The sequence below is a fragment of the Adiantum capillus-veneris genome, chromosome 25, assembly GCF_014529385.1.
Source record: "Adiantum capillus-veneris isolate H3 chromosome 25, ASM1452938v2, whole genome shotgun sequence".
Lineage (NCBI taxonomy): Eukaryota > Viridiplantae > Streptophyta > Polypodiopsida > Polypodiales > Pteridaceae > Adiantum > Adiantum capillus-veneris.
The window spans coordinates 121,099,040-121,111,467 of NC_140955.1; the positions used below are offsets into that span (position 1 = coordinate 121,099,040).

Below are 12,428 nucleotides of genomic sequence, written 5' to 3' on the forward strand. Positions count from 1 at the left end.
GTAGCGGCGGTGCTACTGTTTAGGGAGGGGCAAGCTATTAATAGCTTGGGGCCTTTTGTATGCGGGTAGGGGAAGTTAACGAAGGAAGGAAAAGCCAACGAGGGAGTTCATTGCATGAAGAGAACAAAGGAAGGTAAGCTCGAGGAAATCTTGAACGAAGGCTATCAACAGGATTTGGAAGCCAACGGGGCTATCAACGAAGGGTGTAGGTGAGGAGCACGAAGGCGAGTAGGGCATGAAGACGGGTTGTTGAAGAAAAAAGGAAGGAGGAGAGGCACGAAGCTAAGGTAGGGAGGGCTCAGAGCATGGAGAAAGCTCTCTCTCTCTCGCTCTCATGGTTTGTCAGGACACGGGTCCTGTACCCTAAGAACTAGGCTAGGCAAGGACTACGGCCAAGGGTCGGGCTAGGCAGTGTGGATAGGGGATCTGTCTAGGGCAAGGGGCTAGGAGCCCACCTATAAAGGGATGTGGAGAGGAGGAAGGAGGGTGCAGCCATGGCGGGGAAGAAGGCATGGTTTTCTTTTCAAGGCATGGACTCTCTCTCTCTCTCTCTCTCTCAATCGACTTTAGCATGGCCTCTCAAGGGCGCTCAGGCCGTGGGAAGGACGGCTTCACAGGCGAGGAAGGCATGACCGACTCCTTGTTGGCAAGGTCTGACAAGCAGGCAGTGGAATCGGCCTCTTGACAGGCGGGGAAGGCTGGGTCGAGACCCAAGCATCGTGGGAAGGACCGCTTGGAGCGGGGAGAGAGCAAAGCTCCACCTCCACCAAACAGCCCGCAGATGGCCTGGATGGGAGCGCATGGCGGAGATGGGCACTTTTCGACACAGGGCTGAGCCCCACTTCGATGTAGAGCTATTGTGGTGAGCGGATTTCGCTGTCGCGCAGAGCCGCCATGGCAGCACAGGGTTTTAGCTTTTTTTTTTCCCCTTGTTCTTTCACATGCGGCCGCCTAAGGGAGGGCCCTTTGAAAACTAAAACAATGAAGGGGGGCATACCCACCCCGGGCACAAACCCTCCGAGATTGACCTCTTGTTTTCCCCAACTCAGAGATTCGGGACCGAGGAGCTGTCGAATACAATCGAGAGGCAAAAATCCGAGGACTCGCAGGCTTGAGGAACGGGGCCGGGAGGTGTCATAGGCTCTTCGAGCGGACTGTTGGTATTGCGGGGAGTTCACATACCGAGACGTTTCATGCAAACATGGAACGTCAAGGATATTTCCATGCATAGATGCATGCATGGGGCAATGGCAGCATCCAAAGATGGCAAATGTCTGGTTAGGCTTGGGTCAGCTCATATGCACACGCTTCGACATGCTTGATTGCTGGAGAAAATCCGAAGCTGATGGACTGGAAGCCAAGGTAACTTTTTCAAGTTATGTTTTCTTCTTTCACGTATGCATTTGACACAAGCAGTTATGCTTGAGTAGTCGTAGAGACAGTTATGTGTTGCTTGGGGTACATTGTACATTAGATGTTTCGATATCATGCATGACAAGGAATGACCCTAGAGAAGGCATACGACCTTGTATGCTTGATAGGGTATGCTTACGATAGAACACTTGGAATTACTTTCGAATACACTGCAAGTGTGTCACGGCTTCTACCCTACATGTACGACATGGACATGGCTCTCGTGGAGGGGGCATAACCATGTGTGCTTGCGGAGGGTATGGCTTTGGTAGCATGATGCGGGGATGTCCTTATATTGGTATCCATGCATGTGTCATATCTGTAGAGCATGTTGTTCACTTGCTTGAGGCAAGTTGTAACCCTTATGCCTAACCGATGATAGGGACATCCTCGAGGTAACCCCTATGTCTTGGAGGCAGAAAAAGTGTGCCTAGCAGGAACCATGTTTGCCTAAGCGGCAATAAGCATGCCTAGGAGATCATGAAGGTGTGCAGGGCATACACACATGTCTCAAAGGCAGTTATCAAGCAGAGCTTGAGGTATACAAGGCATCAAAGCATGCATCACATGCATGGCATGGTGATGGCATGTACGATGCAAGGACACTAGATTGTGCTACCTACTTGTGCAGGGCATGAGTAAGGTTAGACATATAAGGCTTGTCCAATGTGAGACTAGGCTCGGCGCTATGTCTCTTACTCCTTACGTTGGATGAGACTAGGCTAGGCGCTATGTCTCTTACTCCTTATGTTGGAGAGTTGGTTCATGTGTGAAGCTTGGGTATGTGGCGACTTTGCGCATTTGGCATATGCTATGAGCATACAAAATTGCGAAGACATAGGCAATGTGTTTGCAGGTTAATTCATATTGCAGGTTATTTCATTATGTACCAGGCGGGTGTATAGGATATACGACGGCATCTGTGCAGATACGGCTATAAGCCCTTTTGGAATGCGTTTTTCCTTCCAAATTTCATGACACCTGGTTGCAGCAACAACGACCAGCAAAGTGCTTTGGCACTTTTATAGGAATCCAGGCTTCACGGAAGTGGCACCATACGGAGACTCATCTCATAGAATCCCTACCAGTCTAAATTGTACAAGGTACTTACGGTTTTGGTTCTCATGGTTGAGGCCATCACTCTGCGCAAGGGCTTACCATTCTTTATGCAAGGCATGCTAGTGACGTGACTTCAATTCTGTGGCTTCATACATTACGCTTCCGCTACCACACTCGCAACTCTGTCAAGGACAGAGTACTGATGGATTGTTGGTTTCTATCAACACTCAACAATACTAAAAAGAACCTACAATTTTGTATAGATTCACCGGCAAGGTGCCCCTTTTCAAGTCACCCCCATACAGTCACGACCCTACATGGTAGATGGTCAAGATTCAACTTGTGTTTTCTATTGCCTCTCTCGATGAGAGCGTCATACAGACAGATTGTGGAATGATTATAGGATAAGCTGCAATTCAGGCATAAGATGTCTAAGAGCACACATTTTGGGCACGCACTCTGCAAATTTAAGGAAAGTTCCTCAGCCCAGCATGCTCTTCTTTTCTGTCTTTTTCTTATTTCTTTCACGAATAACAAAACTCTTCTAAGAAGCTTTTGCTACATATTCTGCTCATGAGTCAGCTTGAACCAAGGTGCTCTAACTCACAGTTAGCACGTGGCTAAGATGCTACTCAAATTAGTCTTCATTGGTTCGTTGATTGACCACTATTGTGCATAAGGGCTAAGAGCCAATGTTAGGATAAGGGTAAGACCCAACTATTGGCATTCTTTGGGTGATTGTTTTCAAGATATACCCACGGAAGTACACATCGACGTTAACGGACAAGCAAGAGTCTTGTCATTACGGATGTTTAGGGTGTCATTTTTGCACTACATGTTTTCAGTGCGACACTCAAGTTGACTTTTTGATAAATCTTCAACTCACAGTCGCTGATCACTACAAGGAAGTAAAGATTCAGCAATCAGTTGAGACAACATGGCTGTCCACAAGAGCTAGGCAGTTCACTTGTGTGGATGTCCTGCTCTCTCTATAGCACTACGGAGTGTCTACGGACATATTGTTTTGGGGTAAGACCCGGCGGGTGATTGCTACATCTCCCCATAGGCATTAAGGATCACAGTTTGATCCGCATTGAGGATCACAGTTTGATCTCTCCCACTTATACTTTCAAGGAAAGAATTCTGCAATCTACCACGCAGTAGCAGACAAATTCAAATTTCAAGTTGATTTCCATCATTACGTACACGGTTAACTCTGTTGGTTACTGTTATCTGCTAGTTGAGCAGTTTCTACAAAGGGTCTTACCAACGGGTTTGACTATGTAGATTTTAACCAAAGGGGTTGGATTGCGAGGGAAACACCCATGGTTCCGAGTGCAATGATGTTTGTTTTTTCAGGTAGGAGACGTGCTCCTCTCCATTTGAATACGGGTAAGTGAACATTACGTTCAAACCTCCAGGTACGCATCTATTGATTTGGTGTTATTCCATTTTTAGTATGCTTTGCTTGGTTTTTCAAGTCGTATAAGTACGCTTGAATGTTACAGAGTCCTGCCAAGGGCATGTCGGCACCAAGTATTTTGGTCCAAGTAGCCAATCTATCTTTTTGCCTTATGCTGTTACGAACCTACTTGTAGGGTTCAATTTGGCACATGTTGTCACATGGGATACAACATGGTCTAGGAACTCAAGGAGTTCGGTTTAGCCAGTGTGGAGCAATGAATGAGGGTCCCTCTCACTCTTGTCGTAAAGTGTTTACAGCTACCTCCACACACAAGTACATCTTGTACTTGTAGGATGTTCTTTTTCAAACATCCTTAGTTGAGACATATTCCACACGTGGAGAATATGAGTTTCTACACTGACACTGGTGCCATTATTTCAATTCTGTGTCACGACAAAGTCCCTAGGTGCTGGTTACATCTGTTTTTCTAGACCATTTTTAGCACGACGTATCAGGAGCAATTTCGTGGCCAGAAATTTTTGGATACTTAGAATGACTTGTTAAGGTACAAGTATTGCTAAACAACATTATAGATGGTTGTTTACACATATAGAAAATGAAAAAGTTTCATTGTTTGTACCTAGACGTGATCACTGTTTCACCTTCTATTATGGTTCAGACATTTCAGCACGGCTTGCAAAAGATTGCAACTGAAATTATTTTCTTTCTTTTCAGAACTATTTACAATCCTCTTTAATGTGTGCTAGGTGCATCACATTTGCCACAAGTTGAAGGCAAGGATCATCATGGATATACAGGTTTGGATCTGTTTTTGCTAAATGCATGCACACTAGGTGTTATGGGTCCTAGTCTTTAGCAAAGGCTGATTTGGAACGGCATGCATATTCCACAGGTTGTTGCTTATGAAGCATTTTGCACTTTATGTGCACTATCTCTATGAGATTACCTTTGAGTCTACTAATCACCAATAGAGGTCATGGCTCGATTTGGGTGTTTATGGATTTTTTCAAGTTAACCACGATGGTTATTTCGGACATTGTTGATTATTCACCAATGTTAAACACTACCGTGCTTTCACGTTTACCAGTCATCTGGGACGACTGTCTGTAAACCGTGAGGAAAACACAGCTCAATACTGTCAGTTATCCAAGGGGATAGGCAGATTACAAAGATTACAAAGAGTAATCTTGTGCTAAAAGATCTGCTAAGAGCATACGTTAGCACAACGCATTTCTAGATAGATGATTTTCTCCCTATTCTAGAATTTGCTTAAGTACGATTTTCGACTTTGAACACATCTTGTGGCGAGGTTGGAGATTGTGTCAATACTTTCATACGTCAAGGACTTACCAGGTGTGCTGACACAGTACGTTGGCACGTAACCTTCATTAGAGATGAGCATATAACAAACTTTCACAATACTCAAGCGAGTTGGTAATCGTGCCTACAAGCTACTACTACCATCAAACTCTCGCATTCATCCGGGGTTTCATGTTAATCGTTTACGAAAGCGGTTACATGGGGACAACAACGTCATTGACCAACCGGTTTTGGTTGATTACATTGAACCTCCTACGTTATTGCATGAACCTGAACGTGTTATGGATTATCATGAGTGGCGTATACGCCATCATGTACGACAACAAGCCTTAATCAAGTGGCAAGACCGACCTGAAGAAGGTGCCACTTGGGAAAACATTAGTGTTCTTAAGAAGAAGTTTCCCACTTTTGTTTTCGAGGACGAAAACTCTTCTGTAAGGGGGGAGTAATGTCAGGACACGAGTCCTGTACCCTAAGAACTAGGCTAGGCAAGGACTACGGCCAAGGGCCGGGCTAGGCAGTGTGGACAAGGGATCCGTCTAGGGCAAGGGGCTAGGATCCCACCTATAAAGGGAGGTTGGGAGGAGGATCCAGAGAGCCCTAGGTGCCTAGTTTCTTACACTGGTGCTCAGCAAGACAAAGGAGGCAAGGATCTCTCTCTCATATTGAAGGGAAAAGGGGGTATTTCTCTCCCTGGATGGTAAATAAGAAAGGACGAAGGAAAGTCTCTCTCGAGCTTGAACAAAGGGCTCGTTCTTTCTCTCGGCCATAAGCAGGAAGGAGTAGGAAGGGAGCTCACTCAAGAGCGGACTTGGACTACCAAGAAAAAGAGCAAGCAAGGTTCTCGGCTTAAATTGTTTCGTTCTCTAACCAAGGTATCACGGGAGGATATAGCAAGGGCACATGAAGCAAGCAAAGAAATTTGTGTGACAAGGGATACTCGAAAAGAGGTAATTAAAGGTATACAGAGCTTGAAGGCAATAATAATCAAGTAGATTAGAGAAGAAAATTGAAGCTTGTAAGTGGTAATTAAGGCAGAGTAAAGCATATAAAGCAGGGAGCATGAAAATTGAAGCAGTAAATAGAATTGAAACTTGCAGATTCCAAGGCAATTGAAGCAGATAATTCAAAGATAGTATAAAGTGATCGGAGGACATTTCCACAACCGTCATCATATAGAGATTGAATTAACATTCTTTTAAGTCCGGTGTCGTTAACGGCCCGGTTAATTCTGTAAAGCGGGAGCCTAAACTCCTAGTTAGAAGATGATCCAAGTGACGATGCTGTTAACAGCCCGCCTTGGCGTAAGGACTAAGTTGTACTCAAAGTAATATTCAATTAATTGATGATTGCGGTGATTGGCAGAGCTGTCATTGTCTCTTTTTCTCTCTCTTTCACACCTCCCACAGCCAGAGGCCCGGCGCCTGCCCGACTCACGTAGCGAACACATATCCCCCGACAACGCTCTACAGAGTCAAACCAAGTAGTGGCATCCTCTTCTAGGGTAAGTCCAAACCCTACAAATTGAGTAGGGAAGTCCAACACTTCTTCAACTCTAATTACACGCACAAAGGCTACTACATGATCCCTAGGATCTCTGTTTCCCGTGTATTTCTTTTTTACCCAGTTTTGCAACTGAGAAGGTCTAATTTTACGATGGTCTACAAATCTCATCATTGGTTCTCCTCGTCCTACTCGATATACCTCCTCTAGCCTTCGGTAGTGGGAGGTTTCCTCTCCCAAAGGTGCCCCTAAACCATAATTTCTGATGGTTCTTGCAAGAGGTGGTTCATCCCTTCGAACTCGTTCTATGGGTTGTCTTCTAGGCTGTGCCGACTCTTGAGTTTATGGCTTACTCTCGCCTTGATACTGTGAATAGAGTGGTGGTTCTTGTAAATCTCTTAGCTCTCATGGGGGTGGATAACCATCTCTGTTTCGGTCTGGTTCTAATGTCGCACTTTGTGGAATCCATGCCTGCAATGATGGTTGGGTTGCTTGTTGATTCTGATAGTTGAACGTCTGTTGTCGATTAGAATGTGATGTTGCGTCGTACTCTTCTGAAAATGGATTTGTCGACTTGCTAGGGGTATAGGTGGACCTTGGCACTTCTTCGGGGGCATATGTTGATGTTTGTGGAAATGTTGCCTTTCCTACCTCCTCTGGGAGAATACGTTTGTATTCTCGCCCGTACCTGTCAAAAAAAATGATATCCTTCCCCCTAGCAATTTCATAAGAGAATAAGTAAAGAACCTTGTCTTTGCTTAATTCATTTGGGTAGGGTTCTTTGCATCAAAAATAAGAGACTACTCCCTCACTCTCATTTTTGTAAATTCCCACATTCTCATTATAGGTAGAGACCCTAGTTGTTTTTTTATCATACATAAAAAGAGCTCCAGGTCTATCAATTTTTGGAGGCAGATCTTGAGCCTCTAAGACCATTTTTCCTTTTGCCACATTATCTCCATATCTGTTGTAATCCTCAGGGTTACTAACTATTAGATAGTGGTTCCCCTTTTCGTCTTGGAATCTATCTCCATCATCACAGACTCGAATTATCTCCAGTCTCTGAGCAGGTCTTTCTTCTATACAAATACACTTGCGTCCCCGGTAGTCAGAATAAACTAGGGATCCCCTAGAGTTTGTTCCTTCTAAGAAGATTATAGTGAACTTGGCATCGTTCAAAGGGTTTTGGGAGGTACTTCCTCCTAGCATTGGTCCTTCACCGGAGAAACCTCTTGGCTGTTGACTACCCATCATGAAGAAGGACTTATCTGAATAAGTGTCAGTATCACTACCCTCCTCAATGATCGGTGCTAGTTGATCTAGCCTTGCCTGAGTTACACTCTCCTCAGTGGACACTAAGCTACCTTGATCCCCTACCACTTTTTGGTCTCTAGGAATGTGTCTTCTTGATCTTAAATTCATCAAACTTAGCAATGCAATTTATCACAAATCCAACCACATCTGGCAAAGGATCAATTTTCGCACAACTTCTTGCCTTGCCGCCGCCGCTGAGAGAGAGAGAGAGAGAGAGAGAGAGAGAGAGAGAGAGAGAGAGAGAGAGAGAGAGAGAGAGAGAGAGAGAGAGAGAGAGGATTCATAAAGGGGAAGGGATTCCTGTGTAGAGAGATTTTGTTGAAGTTATGTGAATTTGTAAAAGCACTGTGCTCCGCGTACGATAGAGACTGAAGCTGCAATCACGAAGGTGATTGGTCTCTGCTCGTAGATGCTACTTGCCCCACCAGTAAATCTAGTTGATCGGGTGAAAGAGACGCTAATAAGCAGTAGAAATGCTTCTTAGCATATCTTTCACCCAATCAACTAGATCTAGTGGTGGGACGAGCAACATCTATGAGTAGAGACAGATCACTTCCTTCGTGATTGGAGCTTCAGCCTCCATCACACTTGGAGCGCAGTGCTCGTCGTCCCTGCTTGTGAGAACATACATAGAGCATACGTACCTCGAGTGGATGCAAAGACCATTAAATACAATGACGCAATGACGCATATAGACAGGAATGAAAAAAAAGCTACGTGAATATAATATATATTGCAAAACAGAGCAAAATTATTCAAATACAATATTTATGGCTTTAAGAGGTCTGTTTCTCATCCTCCCATAGCATAACTTCCTATATCTATATATAGCTCTCCGTTTAGACAGACGTCCTCTGTTTCATTTTGTAGATCCTCTGCATGTACCCCATAGAGAGTAGCAGCTTGATGCTCGTCTGGCACCACCTCAGCGGCTTCTGACTGAGCATCTTCTCCGATCTCCTCCATTGATGCCGCTGTGATTGGCACATGGTAGCCTTCATACGTCCGTGCACTACGAGGGGATACCTCTATGACCTACCACCAATTTGATGCAGACTTTGTAGGATGAATATCACCTGCTAGAGCCACATAACTTACATGAGAGCTTCTAAGCACATAACTTCTAAAATTGGATGTTAACTATTTACATACTTACTTGTTCACAATGCTTGGGCGACGGGTAGTACGAAAGTGTCTCTTAGGTCAATCCATTTCTTAGTTGAATCCACCTCAAGGAAACCAGACTCTCCTCTATGCACAGTAGCGTTGCGACCCTCCATGATTATCTTGAACCATTGCACATCGAACAAGTCGACAAAAAATAATCTATAATCAATCCTCAAAATCTCTTGTAGCGTGCCGAAGTAAGTGAGTTTCACCACCACAGGATCTGCATCAGAGGACCGTCATCGACTAGACTATTTAAATTTTGCCATGATCCGTTCCACCCTAAAATGTCGACCTTTACACCACGCTGCTGTCTATGACCTATAATACAACCAACGAAGACTATGAGTGGCCGTTCAAACATGTCGAAAGTCACTAGTCATACATTGCAAACTTACCTTGGTCGCGCAACCCTGAGAGTACTCCCACTCCTCCTCAGACACTTCTTCACCGCACTGTTGTGCGCTTTTCAATTGGTTGTGAAACCATCTTAAGCTCATGAATTTTGGTAGCCTCTCTAGACCCTCCGGATAATGCACCGGTGGTCGTCTTACCCGTCTTCACTCGATTCATGCCATTTGTTGCTCTTGCTTTGCATCCTCATATTGTGAAATCCCACTTTTGCATCAAGTTGCTGGATTGTGAAGCATGCAAAATTGATTGATTTTAGCCTCTAGATCTTCCATCATCTTCTTCTCAACGCCGAGATTGCACATGACAATCCCAGATATGTGCTCATCCATATTCTTCACTTTATACCGCCCCGGCACAATCAAGCTTAACCATAGGTGCCCCTTCTTCGTAGTCAACCACAGGGAAATGTTGTAGTTGACGATGACAACAGGCCATACAATGTAAGATGTTGATCTTTGACCAAATGGATTTATGCCATCCATATCCAGGCCTAAGCGCAAATTTCGAGCTTCCCTGGCAAAATCCAACTATGTTTCGTCTATATGTTTCAAGGCTGCACAATCTGCAGGAATCCGTAGCACACCATCCGAAGATTTATTCTCCTCATGCCATGATGCTACAGTGGCCATGGACTTACATTCGAAGAAATGCTTGATGCAAGAAAGCAGAGAAAAATGTCGCAAAACCTTTTGTGGAATTTTTGTTCCGTGGAGATCTACTCGATATCTCTCGGAATCACATTTTGGACACTTCTCCATGTCTATGTGTTCCCCTCTAGAAAGAATGCAGTCGTCGTTAGGACAAGCGTGGATCGAATTGTAATCCATTCCCAAGTTTCGCAAGATCTTTCTTGCTCTCTCTCTGGAATTTGGCATCACATTATCAGCTGGTAGTATCTGCTCTTTGAGAAATCTACACATCGAAAAAATGCAGTACAATCTATCAGATCATTATACATCTAGAGTTTTTTATTAAAGTAAACACATTGTAATAGATCACCTAAAAAGCACTGTGACGCTAGTGTTACTCCATCCAAACTTTGTCTGCATGTTGAGAAGAACCAGGAGTGCCTTCAATCTAGACACATGTGCTCCATCATACAATGGCATATCGGCTTCACTTTTCATATCATCATAGATAAGCCTTTCTGAATCCATGATCGTCTCGATCATTTCATCGATCTTGGGCTCAAACATTGCCTCCTTGGGAATGTAGTCTGCATGATCATCCCTCGAGCTATCAATGGCTACATCTTGTGGCCTCACATATGTTGCTTGACCAAAGTGCCTGCGAACACGTCTATTGGGTTGCAAGATTGCTGCCTGTTGGCCAGCGTTAGAGTTCGACGAGTTATAATTGGAAACAACTTGATCTATAATACATGGATCGAACTTGCCAAATTCGTGAACGTGCTGCAAAGAAACATGTCTTGTCGGTCACACATCATGCTTGCATTGATTACAAGGACATAAGATCCTTGTTGAGAGATAGGTGTTTCGGTTGGATGGCCCCACATCCTCGTCACTACTCATAATGAGGGTAAAACCTTATAACCTAGACATAAATTTAATCTTCTATTGGCATTCTCCGTCTTTTCTCTCTCTCTCTCTCTCTCTCTCTCTCTCTCTCTCTCTGTTCACACTGTAAACTACCTCACATTCTCTAGTCATGTTCAATCCCCACACACCTTGGTCTAGAGGTGCACGGAGATCAGAACCACCAGGTTATAATCTCGTCTTTATTGGTCAATGCCTATATTTGTGGGTACTACGAGAAATTGACACACCCACGTCTACATGATAGTGCATGTAGTGGACAAAACCCCTTTGTCTCTTCTCTAGCTGTAGCATTTCACAGCATCTTAACATCTTTTCACAGTAGATCTTTGTTCGAGGGATTACTTAACACATTACATGTTGGCCTCCAATCTGAGTATCATGCCGCTGAAAGCTTTCTAACTTAAGGTCACATCCGCAGAGAGGAAGAGATGGATCACCGTTCGTCTAGCTCTAATTTTTTTACCGTAATCCCGAAGGTAGACTCTAATATAAAAACTCAATCCAAAATCTAATCTTAAATCTAACCTAATTGAACATGTGGTGACTCGCGGCTAATTGAATATGGTTAGTGTGTGAGTTAATAGGTGTCAGATTCTGATGGGAATATACATATTTTTGTGTAGCTAGTGTTTGCTCTTTGCGCAAAGCACGCCTTCATTGACATGCACTAAAATCTAACCTAAATCTAGAAAAAGCTAGTCCATCGAACATAAATCTAGATCTAATCTAATCTTAAACTCAAAATAAACCTAAATCAAATCTAATCTTAAATCTAACCTAAACCTAAATGTAATCTAACTTAAATCTAAATTTAATCGAGTTAATTTTAAATCTTGTCTTAATCTTAAATTTAAATCTAATTTAATATTAAACTCAACATAAACCTAAATCTAATCCAATCTTAAATCCTAAACCTAAATGTAATCTAACTTAAATCTAACATAGCTAGCTAATCTTTAATACTTTCCTAATTTTAAATCTAACCTAATCTTAATCTAACATAAATCTAAATCTAACCTAATCTTAAACTCAACGTAAACATAAATCTAGATGTAATCTAACCTAATCTAATTTAAATCTTAACATAATCTCTCTCTCTCTCTCTTTGTTTTCTCCCTTACCTCTCTCTTTCGTCTTCTCCCCCTCTCTCTCTCTTTGGTTTTTTATTCTCTCTCTCTTTCTCTTTGTTTTTTCCTCTCTCTCTCTCTCTCTCTCTCTCTCTCTTCCTCTCTCAACATGCGTGTGTGTATGCA

At 43.4% G+C, this 12,428-nt stretch overlaps 1 protein-coding gene across 1 annotated transcript in view; it reads left to right on the forward strand.

The window, feature by feature from the left end:
• Window positions 1–564: 564 nt before the first annotated feature.
• The window catches only part of LOC147425561 (uncharacterized), a 24,053-nt gene continuing 12,189 nt past the window's right edge, over window positions 565–12,428 (forward strand). The window contains exon 1 of the mRNA XM_086500332.1: window positions 565–1,362. Within this exon, the coding sequence (XP_086356458.1) occupies window positions 1,240–1,362 (123 nt within the window). The 5' untranslated portion in view covers window positions 565–1,239. The remainder of the gene's footprint in view (window positions 1,363–12,428) is intronic.